At 49.9% G+C, this 26,346-nt stretch overlaps 2 protein-coding genes and 1 pseudogene across 3 annotated transcripts; 1 reads left to right on the top strand and 2 right to left on the bottom strand.

Moving 5' to 3' along the window:
• Positions 1-4,942: 4,942 nt before the first annotated feature.
• LOC136135989 (formylglycine-generating enzyme pseudogene) lies at positions 4,943-6,053 on the bottom strand (annotated as a pseudogene).
• Positions 6,054-9,610: 3,557 nt separating this feature from the next.
• On the top strand, positions 9,611-12,271 carry ELOVL3 (ELOVL fatty acid elongase 3). Its single transcript, XM_065894835.1, is given in 6 exon segments — positions 9,611-9,711; positions 10,661-10,792; positions 11,435-11,481; positions 11,484-11,585; positions 11,845-12,081; positions 12,084-12,271. Coding segments are annotated over 6 exon segments (807 nt in total).
• Positions 12,272-12,915: 644 nt separating this feature from the next.
• On the bottom strand, positions 12,916-24,250 carry PITX3 (paired like homeodomain 3). Of its 2 annotated transcripts, XM_065894182.1 has the most exons (5): positions 24,072-24,250; positions 22,432-22,551; positions 15,035-15,164; positions 14,660-14,862; positions 12,916-14,102 (listed from the first exon to the last, which is right to left on the bottom strand). In XM_065894182.1, the coding sequence occupies exons 3-5, from the start codon at positions 15,150-15,152 to the stop codon at positions 13,515-13,517; spliced, it is 909 nt and encodes a 302-aa protein (XP_065750254.1). In that variant the 5' UTR covers positions 15,153-15,164; positions 22,432-22,551; positions 24,072-24,250; the 3' UTR covers positions 12,916-13,514. The 2 variants fall into 2 exon arrangements, with proteins under 2 accessions (XP_065750254.1, XP_065750255.1); XM_065894183.1 differs by lacking the exon at positions 22,432-22,551 and having other exon boundaries at positions 13,203-14,102; positions 24,072-24,224.
• Positions 24,251-26,346: the final 2,096 nt, after the last annotated feature.

Genomic DNA, 26,346 nt, shown 5'->3' with positions numbered 1-26,346 from the left:
TGAATTTGGTAAAGTTGCAGGATACAAAATTAATGCACAGAAATCTCTTACATTCCTATACACTAATGATGAAAGATCTGAAAGAGAAATTAAGACACACTCCCATTTACCACTGCAGCAAAAAGAATAAAATACCTAGGAATAAAGCCACCTAGGGAGACAAAAGGCCTATATGCAGAAAACTATAAGACAATGATGAAAGAAATTAAAGATGATACAAACAGATGGAGAGATATACCATGTTCTTGGATTGGAAGAATCAATATTGTGAAAATGACTATACTACCCAAAGCAATCTACAGATTCAATGCATTCCCTATCAAATTACCAATGGCATTTCTTACAGAACTGGAACAAAAAAATCTTAAAATTTGTATGGAGACACAAAAGACCCCGAATAGCCAAAGCAGTCTTGAGGGAAAAAACGGAGCTGGAGGAATCAGACTCCCTGGATTCAGACTATACTACAAAGCTATAGTAATCAAGACAATATGGTACTGGCACAAAAACAGAAACATAGATCAATGGAACAAGATAGAAAGCCCAGAGATAAACCCATGCACCTATGCTCAACTAATCTATGACAAAGGAGGCAAGGATATACTATGGAGAAAAGACAGGCTCTTCAATAAGTGGTGCTGGGAAAACTGGACAGCTACATGTAAAATAATGAAATTAGAACACTCCCTAACACCATACACAAAAATAAACTCAGAATGGATTACAGACCTAAATGTAAGACCAGACACTATAAATCTCTTAGAGGAAAACATAGGAAGAACACTCTTTGACATAAATCACAGCAAGATTTTTTTTGATCCACCTCCTAGAGTAAGGGAAATAGAAACAAAAATAAACAAATGGGACTTAATGAAACTTCAAAGCTTTTGCACAGCAAAGGAAACCATAAACAAGATGAAAAGACAACCCTCAGAATGGGAGAAAATATTTGCAAAAGAAGCAGTTGACAAAGAATTAACCTCCAAAATATACAAATAGCTCAGTCAGCTCAATATCAAAAAAACAAACAACCCAATCAAAAACTGGGTGGAAGACCTAAATAGACATTTCTCCAAAGAAGATATACAGATGGCCAGGAAGCACATGAAAAGCTGCTCAACATCACTAATTATTAGAGAAATGCAAATCAAAACTGCAATGAGTTATCACCTCACACCTGTTAGAATGGGGATCATCAGAAAATCTACAAACAACAAATGCTGGAGAGGGTGTGGAGAAAAGGGAAGCCTCTTGCACTGTTGGTGGGAATGTAAATTTATACAGCCACTATGGAGAACATTATGTAGTTTCCTTAAAAAACTAAAACTAGCATTACCATATGACCTAGCAATCCCACTGCTGGACATATACCCTGAGAAAACCATAATTCAAAAACAGTCATGTACCACAATGTTCATTGAAGCTCTATTTACAATAGCCAGGACATGGAAGCAACCTAAGTGTCCATTGACAGATGAATGGGTAAAGAAGATGTGGCACGTATATACAATGGAATATTACTCAACCATAAAAAGAAACGAAATTGAGTTATTTGTAGTGAGGTGGATGGACCTAGAGTCTGTCATACAGAGTGAGTAAGTCAGAAAAAGAAAAATAAATACCATATGCTAACACATATATATGGCATCTAAAAAAAAAAAGGTTCTGAAGAACGTAGGGGCAGGACAGGAATAAAGATGCAGATGTAGAGAATGGACTTGAGGACACAGGAAGGGAGAAGGGTAAGCTGGGACGAAGTGAGAGAGTGGCATGGACATATATACACTACCAAATGTAAAATACATAGCTAGTGGGAAGGAGCCACATAGCACAGGGAGATCAGCTCTGTGCTTTGTGACCACCTAGAGGGATGGGATAGAGAGGGAGGGAGGGAGATGCAAGAGGGAGGAGATATGGGGATATATGTATATGTATAGCTGATTCACTTTGTTATAAAGCAGAAACTAACACACCATCGTAAAGCAATTATACTCCAATAAAGATGTTAAAGAAAAAAAAAAAGACACATGCACCCCAAAGTTAATTGCAGCACTATTTACAATATCCAGGTCATAGAAGCAACCTAAATGCCCATCAACAGACGAATGGATAAAGACGAAGTGGTACATATATACAATGGAATATTACTCTGCCATAAAAAGGAATGAAATTGGGTCATTTGTAAAGACGTGGATGGATCTAGAGACTGTCATACAGAATGAAGTAAGTCAGAAAGAGAAAAACAAATATATATTAACGCATATATGTGGAACCTAGAAAAATGGTACAGATGAACCGGTTTGCAGGGCAGAAATAGAGACACAGATGTAGAGAACAAATGTATGGACACCAAGGGGGGAAAGTGGCGGGGGTGGTGGGGTGGTGGTGAGATGAATTGGGAGATTGGGATTCACATATATACACTAATATGTCTAAAATAGATAAGTAGTAAGAACCTGCTCTATAAAAAAATAAATAAATTTTAAATGATAAAAAAAAATAATTAAAGGAGAGAGAGGAGTCCAAGATGACCCCTAGATTTAAGCCTAGGTGTGCCACCTGTGCAGCCACACAGGGCCCCACACTTAGAAGCGCCCTGCATTTGGTTGAGGTTCTGCTGCCGCCAACTTGACATTCTTAATAATTTTTGAACAAGGGGCTTGACATTTTTATTTTGCACCGAGCCCTGCAAATTATGTAGCCAATCCTTCCTAGGAACCTAGAGCCCGGTGGTGATTTTAATGGAAATAAGTTAGCAAAATGAACAGGCAGGTCTGGGTAAAAGATGAGCTGGGTTTCTACACCTGAGTGTGAGCTGTCTGTAACTCAAGTCACCAAGTGGAGAAGTCCAATGGGCAGCTGCAAATGTGAGCAAGAATAGAGAAGACAGGTCAATATAGAAGATAAGTAATGTGGGGTCATCCAAGTAGAAGTAACAGGTAAAGCCCTAAGAGGGAATTAGATAGCCAGGAAAGAGAGTATAGAGTGAGAGAGAAGGAGATGGGACAGGACTTTAAGAAACAACAGCATTGGGACTTCCCTGGTGGTCTAGTGGTTAAGACTCCGTGCTCCCAATGCAGGGGGCATGGGTTTGATCCCTGGTCAGGGACCTATATCCTGCATACCGCCACTCAAAGATCCTGCATGCCACAACTAAAAGATCCCACATACCTCAACGAAGAACCTGCATGCTGCAACTAAGACCCAGCACAGCCAAATAAATAAATAAATATTTTTTAAAAAAGAAAGAAAGAAACAACATCATTAAAGAAGTGAAAAGTATGAGAAGAAGCAGCAGTAAAGGCACAGCAGAAATCTAGAAGCCAAACCAAGTCAGTAAAAATACTGGGGAAAGGAGATGAATCTGATAGGGACATGCAGGACCTTAGAGTAGGGAAGGTAGAAGCAGAGAAGCCAATTAGTGACAGAACACATGGCAAAGACTGAAATCCAAGGAATTTCAATACATTCAGTTTAGTTTTGAACATTTACTGATTAAAAAAATAATATAAAAACCACCCATTATTTCACTATTCAGACAAACTCTATTAGCATTTTGGTGCATTTCCTTCCAATACTGGTTCTCAACATAGTTTTCTTCCATATTTTTTCTCTACAAAAATTTACAAATATTCTTTCCATCTACATTTCTTCCACCAATTTGAGACCATATTACACGTACATTCTATATCCTACATTTTTTTACTTAACATTATATCTGATCATTTCCTATATTAAAAGCATAATTCCCTGGGTGCATAGCATTAAAAAATGTTATGAGATCAATTTTAGAATATCATGGAAAAAAACCTTAAATGCTTCTAATTCTTTCCTATAATCTCACCCATCCCATCAAATGATTTCGTATTTTAGTGTTTCTTTTTGACTTCAAACTTTACGGACATCATCACTTTTAGATAACTGAGGTGATAGGATAGATAGTTCTTTTTTTAAATTTTTTTCTTATTTAGCAGATACCAGCTTATTTGACATAGTGCAGGATCCAAATCATCTGATACTCCACAGCCAATAAGATTTCCTGCTTCCCTATTACAAAACATTGGATACCTTGAAAACAGTTAATTCAAGGTGCTTGTTACTTTTCTCGTACGTCTGGAATTAAACAGGTTTCTCCGTGTAGCACACGTTTCACATTCACCAAAGGCTTTGGGTACGGGGGAAATGGGGCTTGTAACTGCCCCCCTGAACCACAGGCATTTAATGTTAAAGGATAAAGCACAGTAGAGTCACCCCGCAGACATTCCTGTGTGTTCAGATTGCTGAACTTGAGCATACCATCACTGACCCAAGTGGGATTCATCATAACAATGTAAAAGACCCTGATTTCCTTGACAAAAAGAAATGCAGTATGAATATAAAGACTCATCACCACCACCACCCCCATCCTTTTCTGAAAATAATACATAAGAGAACAGTTATTGTACATGGTTAGTATCACCCAAGGTTCACACATGGAAAAAAATAGGTAAAAAATCATCAGTCATAAATTCTCACTATGAAATCACAACAGAATCTGATATATTCAGAGAATCTGTGAGCGGGAGAGAGCCTCAGAAATCGTGTTATGTATCCCTTCGCTGGACAGATGAGGTCACTGAGGCCCAGGAAGGTCAAGTGTGGGACTCTGGGGTCTAACCGCAGGGGGAGAAGGCAGGCCTCCTGAAGCCTAGCTCAGGGTGCCCTCCACTTCCTTCCTGTTTTAAAGACTCTCAAAGGTAACGTGAAATACACCACACGATAAACCACACATGCTGATGCGAGTCAGCGATTTGGTCTGGCAATGGCGTTCCTTTGGCCATCGGGCAGGCATGTAACACACCTCGGGGCGGGAATTCTTCACACGAGATTGTTCAGCGTTCTGATGGAAGCCGTGTGCAGGTTACACACGACTTCTCGGATTTGGGAAGGCTATTCTTGGCTCTTAGCCGGTGGTGGGCAGGCGGTCGGCTGCTCAGCGGAATCTCGGATTCGAAGCAGAGCTGTCGGATGTGTTCTGGCTTCGAGCAGCACAGCGACACCTATAGGCAGTAGGATTTATGGCGCATGTAGGATCCACCTTTCTTCAACCGGTCTTTCCCAGAAGGGGAAAACCTTTTGGGTTAATCGTTTCTTCAACAGAATGGTGAACGGTCCACCAGTCTGAAGTCCACTCTCAGGCGTCCCTACTATATTGCATAAGCCATAACCATTGGGAGGAAAGGCGTCAACAGGCGCGGTTCCTCGGAAAGCCGTCCGCTCTGGTGTTGGTCACAGGAAGCTCACCCTACCAAAAGTTGGTATAATGTTGGCTTTTCGGCTGCAGTTTGTTGCCTCAGGGGAAAAGTCTATTTTACAGGCCTCGTCGACAGCTGTATTCTCACTCAGCTTCCATGGGCAACCGCTTCCCCATCCACGTGCAGTAGGAGACGTGATGATCTGGCCCGTGTAGAACAGTAGAGTTGGGCCCTTCTGGGTGTCTCCAGTTAGTGCCTTTAACAGGTAACCACTAGGGAGCAGCTGCAACTGCCTGTTGGATATTAGACTTCACTTGCTCACTCAACATTTCTTCAAAGACAAAGGAGTCACCGAACTTCTCAGCCTCTGTCAGCTAGCCAGCTGAGTTCACAAATTCTCAAATTCAGCATTACTGACTTCATAGGCATCCATGTAAAAGACATCAATAGCAACTCTCCTCGCAAGTGCTTCCCCATCCTACTTTATCTGAGGATCATTGGTGCCCACTGTAAATACTCCGGCAGGGATGGGGATCACCTTGGAGCGTAGGAACGGCGGCTCTCTGGGGACCGAGCCCCGGACATTGGCCTCCCGGTGCGCTGTCGCCGAGCTGCCATGGGCCCCGGGCCGCTGGGGAGTGCCAGAACCCCAGGAGCCTGCGAGGGAAGCCGCGCCCGAAGCCTCTCCCCGGCCTCTTCGCCCCCCTCCCCCACGCGCTGCCCGGCCCAAGAGCAGCGGCAGAAGGACGAGCTAGATACAGTTTTAAATATTGTTTTTCTTTCACGTTATTTTACAAACATGGTTTCACGTTTCTCCATGTTCTGGTAGCTGCAAGCTGTTTTGTAATCTTAGTATGTAGTATAGTATTTAATAATTTAAGCACTCATTAGTGGATTGTTTGCAGCCCTTTTAAGTCCCAATGACGTAAGTATTTTAGTACACATAGATATTTTTTCTTTTGTTCTATTTCACTGGGTTTTAAATTCCTAGATGAGAGACTGGGTCAAAGCAAACTAGCTGGCTCTTGCTAAGTGTGACCTAAGTGTGCCTCTCGAAGGATTATGGCAGTTTACCTGGCCACTAGCCAGGTGTGAATGTATCTGTTGTTACCCAAAGCTTGGACCAGCGCTGGGTATTTAATTTTTACTCTGTTTAATGGCTGTTAATTGGAACCATACTATGCTTACAGTCTTTAATTTGCATTTCCCTAATTACTAAGGAATTGAGTCTTTTTTTAAATACACATGTTTATTGTTTGTTTTTCCTCTTAGGTGCCTACTCAGTTCAAAGCAACAGACATATTTTGAGTGCCCACTCTGTGCCAGGAGCTGTGTGCATCCCTCAGAGGGGGAGTGACCTAACAAAAACGACCCTTTGAGATAGGGTGTGGGAGCCAGGATAGTATAGGAAATATATGGTTAACTGTACTCCCTCGGTAGAAGCACAATCCTGGAAGGCTGTTTGGGCAAAGTCCTGTGGGTGGAAGACAAAGAAGAGAAGGGTTGTCCCTGTCTGAAAAAGATTAGGCTTTTGCAGGGTAAGTGACTTCAGAGCTAGGGCGGAACAATAAGATTTGTCCAGGTGAGAAAATGATGTGTGGGGAGAGAGAACAATACGGAGAGAGGTAAAGGAGCTGAAAAGTCTGAAAATATGGTGCTGTGTTATGGGGTTGCAACTCTTCCATTATAGCTAAAATGTGGAACGCTGGGGCTGAAGGATGGTGGGACATTGGCTATAAAGAAAGAGTCAGGGCTAACCTCAGGAATCTGACTTTGTCCTGAAGATTTTTTTGTTCTTAAAGAAGAATGACATGATCTAATGTATGTTTTAGAAAGACCTTTCTGGTAGCTAATGAGAGGTAGACATATTCCTTGCATTTATGGAGCTCAAGGACTAGTAGGGGAAGCAAGTATTAATCAAGAAATCATAATTATAAACTCTCATTGAATGAAAGAAATGCCATGCTATGAGAGCAATTTATATATAACAGGAGTAGCAGACCAAGTCCAAATGTCAGGGAAGGTTTCCCCTAGGAAATAATTTCTGGAGGTTTTTCTTCTTCTTCCCTTCTTACACACACCCCTCCCTCAAGCCTCACCATTAAACTTCACAGGGAAAGGCAATGTAAAATATCTTTATTTGAGAGAAACCCAGGACTGTGTATACATACTCATATGCATTTGTAAACCTCCCCAAATGATTCACCCTGACATTTCCATGTGTCTAGTCCATAATATCCTTTCATTGATATTATCTGACTTGTATACTGACCCCAACCTTGTGAGGTAGGCAGGCAAGTATGACTATCTACATTTTATTGAAGAATCTGAGTATCAGAGAAGTTAGGTAATTTGCCTAAAATCGCATGACTAATGGTAGAGCTGACATTTGAATCCAGGTCTTGTAACACCTAGGTGGAATTATTTTTTTAAGCTGTTTTGTTTTGTTTTTCTTTTTTCAATTAGTAAAGATCCCAACAGGTGGCCACACCTATGTTTTTAATTTTTTTTAATTTAATTTAATTTTTTTGGCTGTACTGTGCAGCATGCAGGATCTTATTTCCCCAGCCAGGGATCAAACCTGTGCCCCTTGCATTACGAGCAGAGTCTTAACCACTGGATTGCCAGGGAAGTCCCTAGCTGGTATTATTCTTGCAATGTTCATTCTTTCATTTGTTCATTGATCCATCAAACATGTGCTGATCACCTTCTGAGTGTCAGACTATGTGTGAAGCAATCGAGAGCCAGTAAGTTTTTAAGCAGGAAAGCAGCTTGATCCAATTTACGTTTGAGAACCCTCTTTTGGCTGAGAGGACAGAAAGTGGTGGTTTTCAAAGAATGGTCCGAGACCACATACTGGGTCAGAGGCTCTGGGGTTGGGGCTCAGGAATGCTATGATCAGCCAGGTTTGGGTATTCTTTTTTGATTCTAATGCAATAGAAAGCACTATATTAGAGAAGGTGGTGGTGCAACCAGTTACTGTGACTAAGGTAGTGGCTGTAGTAACCAGGTGAGAAGTGATGAGGAACAGAGACAAAGGGATGCACTTGAGAGTCATTTAGATAGCATGGGCAGGACTTCTCACTCCACCCTCAGCTCAGACAGTAGCTGAAAAGTGGAGCTGGAATTCCTACCTGGGTCCTCTGGCTACAGAGCCTGTAGGCTTTACTGCACATAGCCATTTATAGCAGCTTTGTGGTTTTAAATATTTTATATTTAATTATCTTAGCATTTGTTTTGCAAATCTCCATCTTATCTCAAACTGCCTTCAAGCCTTGTATTTCTCCCTCACTCTCATAAAGACTAGGAGAGAAATAAATAAGGCCTTAGAAGTTTTAAAATATTTATTTGCTTGGGGCTGGGTATACAGGCAAGGAAAAAGTAGATTTGATTAGATAAGCACAGACTAGGGGTGAACGCAGGACACTGGGAGATGCACTGCATCTCCTCTTCTATAAATCGCAGGAGGTCTCCAGGAAACCTGAAGACAATAATCCCAGAAGCCCAGAGGGTGACCCCATTCCCTCCCCAGGGTTATTACTGGGTGTCAGGCTGGAGCAGTTCAGGAATTCAGGAAACTGTAAAGAAACCACAACAGCCTCAACAAACATCAACTACCTCCACAATACAACTCATTATAATTCATCTCCCTCCCACCCACAACTACAGACCTGAGGGAGGCAGGTAGGACTACGGGAGGGGCTCTTTGCTGCTCCTTCCCCAGCCTGACCCAGCCTCATCCCAGGCCTGGTTTTCCCAGCGTCTCGGGGAGGTGGGAAACTGACACCCCTATGTCTGGCACCAGAGACTGAGGACACCTCCATTCTCTGTTCACTGCTAGGTAGGTCAGGATTAAAGCAAACTGAAGCCAAAGTTATAGTCGGCAGTGCCAGGGGAAGCCTGGCCTGTCACGGTAACTAGCAAGGCCACAATGGCTAAGCCAAACAGGTGGGAGTGCAAGTGTTGCCGGGAGAAAAAGATGGGAAGGTGGGCGTGGCGAAGGCCAACTGTAGTGCGAGGCTTCTGGTGGGGGAGCCTCATCCATTGAATGACCAATCAGAGAGCGGGCTGCGGCCCAGGGGTGGGACAGGGGCGTATCTTGGTCGAGATTGGATAATGGCCGGGCGCAGGGAGGGGGCCGCGAGCCTCCGAGGCCTGCTGCTTGGCAATTCCGCGTTATATACCGCAGTGGCGGCGGTGGTGGTGGAAGCCGGCTGGACTGCAGCGCACGTGCCTGGATCTGACGCTCTTCGGTTTGCCGCGTAGTACCTTGGGTTCTGGGTCTGGTCAGTCCTGCCCCAAGGTTCGCTCCATCCTCGGTCCCCTAACTCTCGTCCAGCTCCCTAAGCTCCCGACCTCAGCATCTGCAGAACGAAATGGTCACAGCCATGAATGTCTCAGATGAAGTAGAGCAGATGTTCCAGCCCTACAACTTCGAGCTGTTCCAGGACATAAGGCCCGTTTTGGAGGAGTACTGGTGAGACCTGGAGAAGGGGAAGAGCCGTGTCAGGGGCCCAACTCTGATGACTGCTATTTGGGGGGATTGGCGGAAGAGGGGGAGGGCGATACACAGAATACCCACAGTGATTTTGCTAAAGAGCAAAGGTATCGGGCTCCCCAGTACTGGCTTCACGTACCCGTTGTCCAAGGTGCAGGTAGTGTGGCACCTCAGAGAGGTTAGGTCTGGAAGAAAGGAAGGCAGAAATAAGAGGATGGGGTGAGGAATGCGGGAGGAGACAGAAACCAAGAGGAAAGAGTGTAGTGAGAACTGGTCTCTGAAGAATGGAGTTGATCTGAACTCCTACTTCGCACCCACCTTATAGATGACTCTCCATCCTTTGTGGCCGCATGTGTGCGCATGCGTGCATAGTGCTGGTACCTGGGGACAGCCTTCCCTTCACAGTTATCATCTTGTTCCTCAAATGCTCCATCATCCCTGCTGTGGAGAAGGAGACAAAATCTAGATACTCTTCCAAAATTTCCTCGGGCTTTGCCCAAGAGCTCCTCAGAGGTGTTTGTAGGTTGACTTTGTGCTCCAATTTGTCATGACCCAACCAGGCAGAAGCTGTTGCCACATTCTTCTTACACCACAGGCCTGGGTTGCTTCTAGGCATGGGTCAGCAGCTGTCACCCGCTCCCAACCCCATTGAGAGAGCAGTAATCACAGAAACCTTGGACATAGCCCCTGCCCTGTGCTAGGTACTTTGTATATATATTAACACTGTCAGGAGAGGAGTGGTATTCCCCTCTTACAAAATAAGGGGAATACTAATGCTCAGAAAACTAAGTAGTTTTTCCAGTGTCACACAGCTAGTAAATGGCAGAAGTAGGACTCCAACCCAGAGCACTCACCTGGGGATATGAGTGGGCATTCCTCTAACCAGCACCTACCCATAAGCCCATCCCCTCTCCCTTCTGCCTGCCAGGGCAACCTCATTCACCATAGCTCTGATCTACCTGCTGCTCATCTTTGTGGGGCAGAACTACATGAAGGCACGGAAGGGCTTCAACCTGCAGGGACCTCTCATCCTTTGGTCATTCTGCCTTGCAATCTTCAGGTAAGACCCCCCCCCCCACAACCCATCTTATAGACCCTAGACCCACATTCTATCCCTAAAAACTTTCTAGAAACCTCAATTGTATCAACTCCCCAAGTTTTGCCCCCTAACTCTCTTCCTATCCCATTCTCTCAGCTCTAACTCTCTCCTCAGGTTCCACCCTCCTCCCATATTCCCCTGTTTTCCTTCTCCAGTCCCCGAACTGGCCGTCTCTCCTCTCTCTCACAAGTCCTCTTGTGCTCATGGAGTCTTGGTACTTCCAACATTTTCCCCACCCTCTAATACTCTCTGCATCTAATACCCTATCCCAAGACCTCCCAATAACTTCCCCAGCCCCTTCTTCCCATATTCCGCCCCCCCCAAACTCCTTCGATCACCCCCCATCCTGCCACCCATCTCCTCCCATCCCATGAGCCCTATTCCCTAATTCAACTTTCAGTCCCAACCTCCAGCACTCCCTGGTCCTTCCCTAGCCTTCATGTCTTCTAGATTACTGGTTGGCTCTACCAGGTTGGCCACAGGATCTCAGAAGCTGTGACCCATCCCCTGTGGAGCGGGGGGAGGTGGTGGAATTTGACCAGGCGAAGCATGGATTGATGCCTGGGAATGACCCTTAAACCCTTTTCCTCTGTCCCATTTCAGTATCCTTGGGGCAATGAGGACATGGGGCTATACGGGGACTGTGCTACTTAGGGGAGCCTAAAGAAAACTGTATGCTTCTTCATCTTCACCGATAATCCCATAATCAAATTCTGATCCTGCCTCTTTGTTCTCAGCAAGATCATTGAACTTGGTGAGTGGCAAGGCTTCATCTCTCTGGTGTCCAGTCAACTGCACCCCTCCTCAGGGCCCCCCCGCCTTACCCATCACATTGGAAAGTCCCTTCCCCACCCCTGGGTCCTAACAACACCTCTCACCCAAGCCCCTCCTTAGATTCTCTGCCACAAAAACCCCTCTCCCTGCCCTGACAATTCCCCATATGCCCCCACGTCCAGTGCGGAGGGTGGTCCCAACACTGGGTGGTATGCCAGCTATGACTCCCCATCTCCCAGGAGACACGGCCTTCATCATCCTGTATAAATGGCCACTCATCTTTGTGCACTGGTACCACCACAGCACAGAGCTAGTGTACAAGAGCTTTGGATACAAGAACAAGGTGGCTGCAGGCGGCTGGTTCTTGACCATGAACTACGGTGTACATGCCATCATGTACACCTACTATACTCTGAAGACTGCCAAAGTAAAGCCCCCCAGGTGGTTTCCCATGCTCATCACCAGCCTGCAAATCCTGAGATGTTTATGGGAGCTACTGTCGGTATCCTGACTTACATCTGGAGACAGGAACAGGGATGCCATACAACAAAGGAACACCTCTTCTGGTCCTTCATCTTGTATACAACCTATTTCCTCCTCTTTGTCCAGTTCTTCCACCAAAACTATGTAATTACCAAGGTCAAGGCCAAGACCAAGAGCCAGTGAAGGGTTGGAGAAAAGAAGGAGCCCCGAGCTCTCTCCTCCCCAGGGCATTGAGGGGCTGAGCTTAGGTTTGGGAAAATAATTAGGATGCCTTTTCTGCATGGTTTCCCCACGGGATGTGTACCCCAAGGTGGCAGGAGGTTATGACAGTCAAAAAGTGTCACCCCTGGGGTGGGGGTGTGATCTAGTACTTTGCTGTTTCTGTTTTTAATGTGAAGGCCAAACAGTCCCTGGGATGGAGTGGGACTGAAGAGGCTCCCCAGAGCTGAGTGATCTATATTTCCAGAAATCTTTCTTCTTCTTGCTCTATTTTTTAAATTAAAGATTTCAACAAGGTTTTTGGGGTTTGGGGATTTTGAGGATGAAGGGGACTGCTGTGATGGAGGAGGGCTGCTGGCAGTGGGTGAGAAGCTTAAGAGGGTGTGGTGTGTGGAAGGATGAGTCACACACAGACACTCAATAAGAATACTAGGCCTGGTAGGCACTTAATAAATGTCTGTTACAGACCAGAAGTTTATTGCTGTTAGAGGCCCAAGCCCCTCATAGGAACAGTGAGAAACAGCTGCAGAAAGCTGGAGTAACTTTTTCTAAAGTCATAGGCTTCCTAAACTGCAGAATTGACATCTTTAAGTAAGCATTCGAGATCAGACCTTCCAGTTATCCTCCATGAGACCACGAGGTGGCGCTGCAGTACCAGCTTTGTCCAAGCCATACACACCTACACACGCACGCACGCATGCGTGCGCCGCTCAGCTCCAGGAATCCCCAGGCTTCCCCGTCTTGGTGATGGTGGCCTGGGGAGGACTGAAGCCCTAGAAGCCTGGACCCCTATCTGTTTCCTGTACACCCAGCTCTCCTTTAGACATGGGGAAGGATAAGGGGAGAAGGCTCAACCGCAACTCTGAATCATCAGGCCTTTGACAGTCCGCGCACGTTTATTTCGTTTATCTTTGAAAACCGGGGAAGGGGTGTCTGGAGAAGGCGGGGTGGACCAAGGGTGAGTTGGCCCCCCGGGGAACTGGTCCCTGTTCCTGGCCTCAGTTCCAGGGGCGCGGACTAAGGGCCCAGTCCACCTCTCAGGCCTGGGAGGGGGAAAGCTCTCTCCTAAGCCGGCCGCCTCCCCAAGCCCGACTGCCCCAGCACCCCTCTCAGACCCCGGGGCGTCAAGCCAGGCAAGACGACCCCAGTCCGTAGAGGCCGTAAATTATCGCCCCCGCCTTCAGGGATGATCGACGGGCGGGGCCATTCACACAGGCCGTTCCACTGCGTATTGGCACGGACTGAGGTTGGCGGCCGGGGGCGGCCCGGGCACGGCGGGGTAGCTGAAAGTGGCGTGCTGTTTGGCCTTGAGCCTCAGGCTGGCCAGACTCGAGTTACACGGGTCCCGATATACGTAGGGGGAGGAGGCGGCTGCGGCTGCGGCTGCGGCGGCCGAGGCGTAAGGGCAGGATACTGCCCCGGAGGACACTGCGGCCGGAGCCAGCCCGGGGGGCCCCCCACCTAGGCCCTGCAGGGCCCCGGGCCCTGGCACAGTGCCCGGGGCAGTCGCGGCCGAGGGGACCATGGAGGCGGCGATGGAGCTGGGTGGCGAGAAAACAGGCTGTGAAGCCAGAGGCCCCACGTTGACCGAGTTGAAGGCGAACGGGAAGGTCTTGGCTGAGAGCGGCGGTCCCAGCGCCTTGGGTGGCCAATTGCCGTACGAGTAGCCGGGGTACACCTCCTCGTAGGGCGGCACCAGCCCCCCGAGCGGCGCCGCGAAGCCGCCCTTGCACAGCTCCGCCTGCTGACTGCGCTCGCGCTTTCGCCACTTGGCGCGCCGGTTCTTGAACCACACCTGTGGGCGTGGGAGAAAGGCTGTCAGGGCCCGGCCCTCGCAGTTGGCTGGTGGGTGGGTCGCCCAGGCAGGGGACCAAGCGGGGTCCGGGGCCGGGCGGAGCATAAGCGAGAGGAGGTGGTGGAGCATAACCACCCCAGAAACGGGAATGGGGTGGTGGAGCAGCCGGTCGGGGTGAGGGAAGAGCTCACGGAGTCAGCGGGCTGAGAAAGAAACAGTCTGCTGCAGAACTGAGTCGGAGGCGACAGGGCTGCGGGGGTGGGCAGCAGGATCGGGTCTAGGAGAGGTGAAGAGGAGAACCAGAGACAGTGCCAGGGGAGAGGGAGCGCGCCGTCTGGAGTGAAAGGGTGCAGGAAGAGCAGAGATTGGAGCCTGGCGGAAAGAAGGCCGTGCGGGCAGGGGCCGGGGCCGGGGGACGTCGGGTGTTGGGTCCGAGGATGGGGCAGGCAGGGCAGAACTACAGGATGCTGGTTCCGAAGCTACTTGCTGAGCGGCCCGCGAGAGGGAGGCCCGGGATGGAGTGAGGGTGGCGGCTCTGGGGGTGGGGGGCGGCGTACCCGCACGCGGGCCTCGGTGAGGTTGGTCCACACGGCGATCTCTTCCCGCGTACTCATGTCGGGGTAGCGGTTCCTCTGGAAGGTCGCCTCCAGTTCCTGCAGCTGCTGGCTGGTGAAGTGCGTGCGCTGCCGCCTCTGCTTCTTCTTCAGCGAGCTGTCTTCGGGGGAGCCGCCGGGCAGCGAAACCGAGGCCTTCTCCGAGTCTAGGGGCCGGGGTGGGGTCGGTCACAGCGCGTTCTTGCCTGTGCGGATTCCCGGGCGCGGGGACTTCCTCGGCGGGGCCCCTCACTCCCACCTGGGCTTGCACTCCCGGGTCCCACCCTCGTTAGGGATGGAGCTGTTATTTCCCCCACCCCCAGAAGGTGGCGCGCTCACCGCTGTGCTCTTGGCCCTTGCAGCCGTGTTCCGGGATTGGGGGGTGGGGGGTGCCCGCATCTGACAGCGAGAGGGCGGGGCTCCGGGCCTCTGCCTCGCTGAGCAGGCCGAACTCCATGGGGGGAGGACTCTGGAGGGAAGCGAAGACACAGACCTGGTTAATGGGAAGAAAATCTCCGGGTTATCCGGTTCCCAGTAGTGTTTCCCCACTAGTTCTCTGCCACCGACATAAAGCTACCCCTGTGTAGGGTGCCCTAGGATAGAATGGTGAAACAACAGCCTAAGGCGGGGAGAGGTGTATACTCAAGAGATTTTATACACAGTTATACACACTAGACTGATTTCTTCAGTGTTGGGTACCTAGAACCCTGCCTGGTGCACTGTTGGTGTTCAACAGATATTTATTGAATTAATGAAAACCACACTGTTGCACACCACATACCATACACCACATACTCAAAAATTAAATTCCCTCTCACACGAGTGCCCAATATCCCCTTAAACTCAAACATGCCTCTCAGCCAGTCACACCTGAGACGCAGTCTGAACCTGTGTTATTCACTCTCCAGTGGGACAGATTTGATTTTGAACCAGGCCTGATATGTCTCCCATAAGGAGAATCACTGCTATCATTTATGAGTACTTACTATGTGTCTTCACCTCATTATCTCTCCCCTCACAAGAATGCATCAATATTAGGTATGATCACCCTTTTTCAGGTGAGGAAACTGAGACTTGAAGTAATGATTAAGGTTAAAGAGCTTGTAAGCAGTGGAGCTGGGATCTGAACCAGGTCTGGGAGATTCCTAAACTGCTTCTCTTTGTTTGCTTTTTCAGACTGTGTTCTTTGGGGCCCTCCTCACAAACCCCCTCGGGGACTGGAACTTAGGGCTAACCTCAGGGATAGAGATCTAGCCTGATCTTACTCGGGTCTACTTCAACTAGGGCAGCCCTGCTTTTGTCTGTTTTGTTTATGCTTTCTGGAGAGATTTCATTTGAAGAAAGTCTTCCTTGATCAAAAACAAGTTTGAAAATCACTCTCTGCTTCTATACCTGCCCAGACACACACTGCACCCTACCAGTCACCACTGTCACACACAGCTTCTTGCTGGCCCACCCCAGGCTGTGGATGTGGGCTTCTTAAAACCCCCTTCCTACCCTTACTCCCTATGCCAAACCTTACCTGACATTGCCCAGGAGCCTGCCTGGGTCCCCCTCCAAGTCTCCCCTGCAGGGTCCCCTTTCCTTCTGGCTCTCCCAGGCCCCCTCTGGTGGGGGGAAGGGAAAAGGGCACTAGTGGGGCTCAAGACTCCAGATGCCTTTTGGTCAGAGGAGAACCAAAGGAGGCTGGGGACAGAGAAACAGGGATGAAAAGCTGGGTAGGAGGGGTCCATCTGCCTCCCCATTAACAGGGACTTAATGCAGGCTGTGCAAGGTGGCATTAATGTGGAGGATTAGCCTAGATTGAGACGTGTGTCACTTGGCTGCTCTGAATTTATTAGGAGCCTTTCTCAGGGAGGCGCAGATGGGCAGCGGCCTGTATTTGCACATGGTAATGCCCCCTTCAACCAGCTCAGAGATGACAGCTGTCCCCCCACCTCTCCACCTCTCAAGCTAGATTGGGGATGGGTCAGAGGTCAAGGCAGGAGGTTGAGAAACAGTCCCTGTTCTTTCCAAAGGCAGAGGGGACTAGACCTTGGACCCTCTCCTAGGGTTGGAGAAGCAGGGCTGAATGGAACCCCGGGAAGGAAGGAGAGAAGTCAGGCCAGGGATGGGGCTGCTCTGCTTCCCTCCCCTTCCAGATATGAGGACTGGAGCCAGAGGCTTAGGGCTGGCCCAATGATGCTCCAATAGAAGGGAGAGGCCATTGGGAGGGACCTGGAGCAGCCTTGACTAGTAGCTCTTCCCAAGTAGCTGGGGAGGCTTAGAACTGAGAGCTGGAAAAAGGGGTGCTCTGAAGTCTCTTCATACCCAAGATGCCCTCAAAATTGCAAACCATGCCTCTGACCTCTCCAGAGGCCCACAGGAGCAAGGCAGAGCCGGGAAAATAGGGACAGTTGGGTTTCCCTGTAGGGAAAGCTGAATCCCACCATTGCCGTTCATCCTTCCAGTCTGCTTTGCCTCCAGACTTCCCATTTTCCAAACTCCCGTTCCCCCAGCATTCCATACCTGTGTCTTGGTTTCACCCTTTATTTCAGCAGAGGGAGGCAGGGTGAGGAGAGATAAGGGCCAGAATAAAAGACGAGGCTGAGAAAGCAGAGTTCAGGCTGTGTGTTCCCAGAGACAGACAGACACACATGCGGACACACACGGGCCCCCACTCAGACAAAATAAGCACTAGGACTTGGAGCTAGAGGCCTACAAACACACACTCTCCCACACGCGCTCCCACATTCAGGCAGACGGACACACCGTCACACAGTCTCCTCTCTCTGTGACAGGGACAGCTGCCTCGGCTGTTTTGGAGCTAGCCATTATCCTCCCCCTTCCCCTTCCTGGCCCCTTTGAACCTCAGCTCTCAGTCCCAGGAACTAAGGACTCTGTGGGGGAGGAGGAAGCCAAAGGAGCCACGGGAGGGAGTGGTCTACACTCAGTGGCTGCTGGAGAGAGCCTGTTTGGCTGAGTGGGGAGAAGGTATGAGAATGCTGGAAAAAGAGGATTGGGTAGCAGTGGGGGTCAGAAACTGACGAGGCCCCTCCTGGGAAAGTAATCTGGTATACCCCAAAGAAACTAGGATTGGAGTCAAAAGATCTGGGTTCACGTCCTGGCTCCCCAACTTACTAGCTGGGTGTCCTTGGCAAATTACCTATCTAGGCATATTTTTTCATCTGTAAAAGTGAGATTATGATCCCTTCCCTATCTACCTTCAGTATTGTTACAAGGTTAAAATAAAACATAACATTTAAAAATGGGTAGGGGGCTTCCCTGGTGGTGCAGTGGTTAAGAATCCACCTGCCAATGCAGGGGACACGGGTTCGAGCCCTGGTCCGGGAAGATCCCACGTGCCGGGGAGCAACTAAGCCCATGCGCCACAACTACTGAGGCCACGTGCCACAACTACTGAAGCCTGTGCGCCTCGAGCCCATGCTCCGCAACAAGACAAGCCACCACAATGAGAAGCCCATGCACCGCAGCGAAGACCCAACACAGCCATAAATAAATAAATAAATAAAGTTATTTTAAAAAATAGGTAGGGGTCAAACTCTATCCAAGTTGTTGTACTTGTTGTTTTCCCCCTCATTCATTGAAATGTTGTTTGTTTGGCACGTTCTGTGAGCTGGGCGTTGAGTAAGGCACTCAGGATAGAGTGGTAAATAAGATCTCATTCTTGTCTCTGCCATTGCTTGAGTGGTTCACCTCCCTAGATCCTGTGTCTCCCAGTGAAAAGTTGCTCTGAATAAAGGGAAGCATGCTGCATTTTAGAGAGGGATGCAAGTGTGTGTCGTGAGCACCCTGTCCTAAACATAAAGGAGGGTCCAGTCAATAAGGAAACAGCCAAATGGGCAGAGTAGCCCAAGCTGGGAGCCACTTTGGGCACCAGTGACTGGTGGTAGAGGAAAGAATAAAGGCTTCAGGCTCTTGGCTGGGTTAGTCATAGCAGAAAGAGGGGGTGTGGCTGAGAAGGGCCCTGCCTGTGGAGCTGAAAAAGCAGGAACACTAATAGCAGGCAGGCAGCAGAGAGAGTGGGTGGGGGCAGAGGCCTCTAGCAGACTCGTGTCCGGTGGGCTAGTCAGGCAGAGGCTGGGGGCGCCAAGCTGTTGTCTGAGCTGGAGACAGGCTGGCTGAGGATTAAGCTCCCCCAAACTGCTGGAGGTCGGGAAGCTGGGGAGTTGGGACTGCGGCCAGGGACTTCTCCTCACTCAGTAGACGGGGACAGGCAGTAGGTCTGGAAGCCACACGTTTGGTTGATGCTGGTAGGAAATACCAGGAAGGGCCAAAGAGAGTCAAGAGATAACAGTGGTGCTGAGTCCAGCTCTTGGGGGGGCCTCCTGCCCCACCCCAGCCTTTCCAACACACCCTGCAGGGGGTGCATGGCCCAGGCCCCACCGGTGTCAGGGTGGCAATCCCAGCCCTAGGGAGAATAGAAGGCCTGCAGGTGACCTCTGACTCTGAAGTACAGCATGGAATTACAGGAAGCTGTCATGGACTGCAGCAAGAACAAAATATCCAAGATAATTAAGGAGGAGATCAGAGAATGTCACAGACCAGCGAGGCCATAGCGGGGAGGCCATGGTTTCCAAGGGACACAACTCATGGCAAGAAGGCAACTGCCATGTGCGCCCACTTTTGTCCTGAAGCCAAAGGGGTAGACCAGGGTCACAGCCAAAGAGCCCCCAAGTAGTTGCAATAATAATACCCAAGGCAGGAGGCACACCCTGGAACTGAAATGGGAGAAAACCTTTTCTTGCATGGGCTGAATGAAAAAGAAGATAAGAGGGGATGGAGTTGTGATGCTGTGGCTCAGCTCAGCAAGCAGCAAGTTGGCGAACAGGTGTAAACCAGGGCCCTAAACTAGGACAGAACCATCCTATAAACCTAAAACTAAAGTGAGGCCCTTAAGTGCACACAGCCTCATGTTCATTAGGGATGCCGAGCACCCACACTGTCTGGTCTGCTGAGCTGCAGTCAGCAAATGAGGGCAAATGAAGAGAGCTGTAGACAAGGCTCACAGCTCACAGCCAAGAGGAAACCCTGAGACTCGGGTAGAGGCAACAATGATTTGATGCACTTAATTTATCAAGGGGTAAATCAGGGATCAGAGAAATGGGCCTCTACACCCTTTCCCCCCTTCCCTCCTTCTTTCCTTCAACAAGCATTAGGTGCTAAGACAGATACCCAAGAATGGTAAGGCACAGACCCTAACTTCTAGGAGCCTACAGTCTAGGGAGGCAAACAGAGCACAGGATGGAATGGTGGTCTGCATGGGCCTGATTCTCAGATCATGGAAGATCAGAAAGACGGTAGCACATGTAAGGTGGTATCAAGTTTTGGGGCTCAGAGAACATAGCACCTGGCTGATCTGGAAATTAGGGAGGCAGAGAAGGGGGCAGAGGCTTCTAAATAACAGAGCAGTAGGTTCAGAGGGTAGCAGGGAGCCTAGCTCGGCCAGGGTCTCAGTGTGGGCAATGGGAGATCATCAGAGAATAATGGTCAGTCTGAGAGGGTGTCCAATGAGGGGCAAGAGGTGGGGGTCCAGGCTTGATACAGTGTAGGCTAGAGCAACTCCAGCTTTTCCACCAAAACAACCCTAAGACTAAGTAAGAGAGAAGATAGTACAGGACACTAGGGGCACAACCTGAAACAGCGGCCGCCAGTATGAAATTTCTTTGAGATCTTCAGCCTTATGTTAAAAATCAAAGCAAATTTTGCATTCCATTCCATACTTATGTTTGTTTTAATATAAAAAAAATGTTTTCTATCCAAGAGACAGCTTCAAGTGACATCACCACACCAGGAAGATGGGGTTGGCTTAGCCTGCAGTGTCATGCCACTCCCACTCCTATACTGCCCTCTCCCACCTCACCCCCCACTGAGAAGCATTGCTCCCAGCAGTGGGAGTCACTGGAGGCTTGTAGGCGAGGGAGTGACATCAAAGCAGTGTCTTTGGGATCTTTATTTGGCAGTGGTGAGCAGAATGGATTGGGCAGGGGAGAGGTAAGAAAGGGGAAACTATGAGAGGTGAAAAGAAGGCCCCAGGGAAGCAAGAGGAGTGGAGAGAGTTCTGAAAGCAGCTTTCTCACCCCACTGCCTTTTCTTTTCTTTCCCTATCACTCTTATCATGGGTCCCTGTCAGTGACTAGGGACTAGACACTCTAGATAGTCCCAAAGCTCAGGACCTAGTGGACCCTTCAGGTTAGCTGCCATCTCCCTCCCTCACACTCTAGGAAGCATCATTTAGAGTAAATGGAGAAGAAAAGATTTGGGTGGTGTCTTTCTCTTGTGCTCATCCCCAACTCAGCTCCAGCTTGCCTCCTCTGCCCTCCCTTCCTGGACCTGGGTTCTGGGTCCATATTCACATCCTTGAGCAGGAGGCAGGCAGGGATCAGATCAGGATATTTGGTCTGGTAGAGGATCTAAGCATTTGGGGAGCTCCCTGGAACTCTTCTTGGGGAGGGATAGTGGCTGGCATCTGAAGCCTAGGATAGGGTGTCTCATCTGTCATTGAGAATCTTCCCATGACTGGATCACAGATGCTAGCAGGCTGATATAAGGCTTGAGACACCATCCTTCGAAATGAAGATTCTGTGCTTACAGGGGACCTACAGTTTGGGCATAATAATAGCAATAATGTTTCTTATTTCTGTGGTGTTTCTCCATTTGCAAAGGGCTTTCAAATATATGATTTCGTTTAACTCTTAAAACCACTTTGAATGGCAGGAATGACCATCCCTATTTCACCTCTAAGAAGACGAATTTGTCCACGGTTACACAGATTGAAGAGATTCTAATCCAGTTCTCCCAAGACCAGGGACTGAGCTCTTTCCACTCCTCGCCCCCTCCGCTCCAGCAACCATTTGTAGCTCTGACATGCATTGATCCTTCCAAGCCCTTAAGGATTCCTTTTCTACTTCCTGCCTCTATCACCTCTCTGGAAAAGAGCTCTGGAAGTTTGCTGCCCACAGTGTGCCAAGGAACATTTTCCTATTCATCCTGTGCTTGCATCATTCCAGTTCTAAGAGGTCCCCTCATCTCTGGTTTCAGGATTTGGGGAGCAAACAAATCTGCTTATCTAGGCCTTTCCTTATTTTGTGAATTTCCATCCTATCTCACTTTCCAGAGGCCTAAACCTTCAAGTTTGCTCTCTCCAGCAGCCTCTGGCTCCCCCTTCTGCCACCATTCTCTGATCCTTCTCTAGGTCCATGACATTCTCCCTAAGAGCCAGTGACCAGGCATGCACTCAGCTAAATGGATTTATGCAGGGGCAGGAGGTCTGCCTTTTGCTTCTAGTCATCTTTATTATAATGCCATTGCTTTTTGGCCTTTTTGGCAAAAGTAGAACTTAGGGCTACAGTCTTCAGGTAATGCCTTCCCTATTCCTTTCCTGACTCAGCCTTTCATTTCACCCATAATTTCAGTGGTTTTCAAAGACAATGGGAGCACAAGCCCCTTGAAAAGGGTATCAGAATGTGATGGGGGTAACTGGGATATGACTCTATATTTATCAAAAAGGGGAGAGGGACAAAAGAGTTTGGAAAACAATGTTCTAGCTGGTGATAAGTGAATTTAAAAGTAAGGAGTGGAGGTGGGAATGTGGGGAGGACGTATTATATGTCATTCATGGTTGGAGGGTAAGAAAGGTTGAAACCCACTTGTTTAGATTACTCATTGCTAAACATATTACCCTGCACTTGTCCCCATGAAACTCAGTCGCCAAATGGGCTGTTTTGCTTACTTACATAGACTGGGAGAGTTCTCTCTACTCTGTTCCCTTCAGCTTAACTGGGCTCTGGTTAAAGAGCTGGAGTCAGGATGGGCGGTCATTGTACGGGTCCAAAGAAATCAGGGCCCTCTCCCAGCTGTAGGAAAAGCAAACAGGGTAGTTGGGTAGGGCTGAGACATCCTTCCCAACCAGAGATAGAGGGCAATAAAGTCCCATGTTGGATCCCAGTGTCTGGATTCTGTGTCTCCTTCCTACCTCCTCTCAGCCACCAGAGTGGTGTGGGGATTGGTGGGACTGAGGAAGCAAAAAGGGAAACAAGACCACAGGGTTTGCTTTGCTAAAGGGCTGCAGTTTTCTCTTTGGGCCTGGGCTCCTGCCCACTGTGGGAAAGGAGACTTTAGCCTGCTGACACCCAGGCAGAGTCTGGGGGGTACCTGGTCAGCTGTATTGGAATTAGGGGTTGACTCTGAGTTTGTGAGGGAACTGAAGCTGTCAGGGGCTTGTGCTAGGCTCTTCTTTGCCCTCTCATTGCCCTTTGTGGTTCATTCCTTCCTTTCCTGGTCTTGGTTCCCACTAGCAGTCCCACCATTGGCTCTCTCTCCACAAATTTGGATTCTGGAAGTCCAGGGTGATGCTCAGATCGCATCTAGTCTGGGTTAGAGAGGGAATGTCTCCCGGGCCACTCCAACCCAAGGCCAGGCTTCAGCCTTTACTCTCACTCCCTGCCCCATGTCCCGCAGCCCCTAGGAGCAGAGACAAGTTTGAAAAGTGTGAGCTGCGATTCTAGGCAACCCACCACAGCAAACACCACCGTACACGCAGCAGCTGGGCAGGCGCTGCGGGGTAAATGGACATGCCACTCGGCCAGGGACATTCTGTCCACCACTGCCCGACACAGCGCCTGCTCCGGAGAGACCAACCTCGCTGCGCTGGACATTCTGTCAGCCCTGAGCCCCGCGCGCCGCGGACATTCCGTCCAATTCCGTGGCTGCCCCAGGTCGGGACCCATCGGGGCCCTGACACCCCAGGCAGACACACCAGACCCGCCGCCTGGTCACTCGGACTACCCAACCTCAGCCTTGCAGCCCACACAGCGGCCATCTGACCCGGTCGCTGTCGGGTTCTCACAACACGGTTCCTATCCCAATTGCAAAGCAGCTGGGAAGAGAAGCTTGTGCGACTAACGCACCCCTGCTCCCGGTCCCTGGAGTCTGAGACCCAGCCGAGGGGTGTTGGGCACTGCCAACTGCCGCCTTGCTGGGCGCCCGCCGCCAGCTGCCCCCACTGGCCAGGGCCTCGCCAACCCCTTTGGCTCCTTGGCTGTCGGCCCCGCGCCCCCGGATTCCGGGGCGCTTTCTGGTAATGGTTTCCCGACTCTACTCCCTGCTTCCCGGAGCCCCTGTCCTGACCTCATGCCTCCGACTTCTCTTCGGATCCCTCGAGTCTTCCCCTTCTCTGTCCCCCGAGTCCTGGCGCTAAGTTTCCCTTTTTCTAAGTCCTGGCCCCAGGTCTGCAGTCCGCCCTCCCTGTCTCGACCCGTTCCCCAGGCACCGTTCTCCAGTTCAGCAGCTCTAGGTCCCGTTTTAGGGATCCCGAAGTCTGGCCATGGCCCCTCGGCCCCGTGAGCCCCTGTCCCCCGCATGGTCAAGCACTCACAGTGAGTCCCGCAGCAGGCAGACTCCCGGCAGCGGCGGCGGCGGCCGCAGTCTGGAGGGCAAGCAGGGGCCAGAGGCCGGGCACCCGGCCGGGGTGGGGGCCGCCCCCCTGTGCCCGGGCCGCCGCTCCGCTCCGGCGCTCCCGGGCTCGCTGGGAGAGTAAGCCTCGCCGCGGACTGCCACCCCCCGCTGGCGCCCATTCACTTTATGGCAGTCCAGGGCGCCCCCAGCCCGCCGCTGCGAGCCTCGCGCGTCGGGCCCCGCCCCCTTCCAGCTGCGCTACCGGGGCTCCACCCTTTCCAGCTGTGAATGTTCTGGCCCCGCCTTCAGGGGGGTGGTCCGGCCGGCGCGCCGCCAGGAACCCCGCCCCCTAGCCAATCGGAGGCGCTCCTCAGGAACTGGACCACGCCCCTCCCCACGTGGCTGAAATGGCGCTGCCGAAGAACATTTTGGCGGAACCGAGCGGGCGAGCGTGGAGTGGACCGGCTATCCCCGCGGAACCGGGGCCGGTCGGCGGCGAGGTGGGACCAGGCCGCCACACCGAGCGAACTGGAACGGTGCTGGGGGATAGGACCAGGTGGGAGGGCGCACGGGCCGGGAGAGGCCGTGGGGTTTCAGCGCTCAGACTTCGTTGCCGCTCAAGTTTCGGCGTTTTTCTCCACTTGTCGCTGTCTGTCTCTCTGCCCTTTTGTCTCTGCTCCAATCCTCCCACGTCTCGCCTTTCTTTCCTCTTTTATTTTCTCCGCCACCACTCTGCTCCTGCTGTTTGTCTCACTCCTCCCTCCCCTGCCACTTCGAAAGACTAATTTCCCTTTCTGATCCTCTTTTTCCTTTTTTCCTTGCATTTTTCTCTCTTCCTCTTCTCGGCTGCGCCCCCACCCCCCCATCCCCATCCCCACTTCAGCCCTTTTTTCCTCTCCTCCAAGGAAGGTGGCTTCGTGGAGAAAGCAGAGTTTGGAGTGCGACAAACTAAAACAGTATTCTAACCCTGCCACCAGCTGCAACATCACTGAGTGACCTTGGACAAGTAACTTAACTATGACTCCCTTACTCCCCCTCCCCCCGCAAAATTAAAAGAGGTTCTAGCTGGTTCTCAGGGCTTGGGCTGGGCACTCCTCAGAGGCCTGGGCAAGTTCCCTGTCAGTCTGCACTCTTGTCTCACACAAGCTATGTTCTCCCAGCCTTACCAGGCCTACCTGCTCCTTGGTGATACCAAATTCAGTTCTGTGGGCAAGGTGTGGCCTTGGTGCTTGCAGGTTAGGGAGTTGCAAGGGATAGGACAGATGTCCCAAGCAACATGTGGAGTCAGGCTGGGTTTCTAGGGTGTCCCTTAGAGCCCTCAGCCCTATTATATAATATACTCCTAAGATGAATCTGACCAGTCATGTCTTTGTTTAAAACCCTTCAGTGGCTCCTGTTTGCCCTCAGGATAAAGGCTAAGCTCCCTTGCGTGGCACAGCAGACTTTCAGGACCTGACCCTGTCTTAATCTCCAGGCTCCTAGTGGTTTTCTGCACACCTCTGACAGTAACATATTTCTAACCAGTCTTCACTTTGTCAACTCCTACTCATCCCCCTAAGCTCCACTCAGGCCTCATTGTCTCTGGGAAGCCTTTCCTGAATTCCCACGTTAGCCAGATGCGTAGTCTCTTGCTCCCCCAGCCCTGCTGTGTGTATCTCTATTACCCCACCCATGATATGGAAGAGATCAGCTTATGTGTTGTCCCCTATGATGCTAAGATTTAGGAGGGCAAGGACCATGTCTTCCTCATCTTTCTATTCCTAGGCATGATGTAGATACTCAGTACTAAAATCTGAGAGGGAGATGTTTTGTCTGGTAAGATGATGGAGGTTAGAAGGGGCTGGGACATTGTCATCTCTCTCCTCCTTATCTCTAACACACAATTCCATTCATACTTTTAGGTTGATTGATTTCTGGAGGTATGTAGGAGTGGAGATAGGGTAGTAGGGAGTTTTGTCCCACTTAGAAGATTTTTCAGTTGGTTATGCAGGACCTCTCAATCTGAGATGAGCCCAGGAGACCAAATCCCAGTTTTCAAATGAAGGTGGAAAATGGCTCAGAGGTGGGCTAGAAAGATGTGCTATGGTGGTTGTATCCTCTGCCCCTGACTCTCGTTGGGTGAAAGAGGCAAGATCCTCAGCTGGACCCAGAGATCAGGAGCCCAACATGCAGGTACAGGAAGCTGTTAAGGAGTTCTTCAATTCTGATTTCAGGCCTGATGGTTTCTTGGTATTAGAGGATTCTAGCATGAGGAT

The sequence above is a fragment of the Phocoena phocoena genome, chromosome 16 (genome assembly GCF_963924675.1).
Source record: "Phocoena phocoena chromosome 16, mPhoPho1.1, whole genome shotgun sequence".
NCBI classification, from domain to species: Eukaryota; Metazoa; Chordata; class Mammalia; order Artiodactyla; family Phocoenidae; genus Phocoena; species Phocoena phocoena.
Note: the sequence above shows the minus strand (reverse complement) of the source record. Positions and strands in the feature narration are given on the sequence as shown.

Bases quoted from the DNA above. Each gene is read 5' to 3' on its own strand.
- PITX3 (XM_065894182.1), bottom strand. From the start codon at position 15,152: ATGGAGTTCGGCCTGCTCAGCGAGGCAGAGGCCCGGAGCCCCGCCCTC. The intron at 14,863-15,034 runs GTGAGCGCGCCA...CCCGGCCCCTAG, and splicing joins CAAGGGCCAAGAGCACAGCG to ACTCGGAGAAGGCCTCGGTT. The intron at 14,103-14,659 runs GTACGCCGCCCC...CCACGCCCACAG, and splicing joins TCACCGAGGCCCGCGTGCGG to GTGTGGTTCAAGAACCGGCG.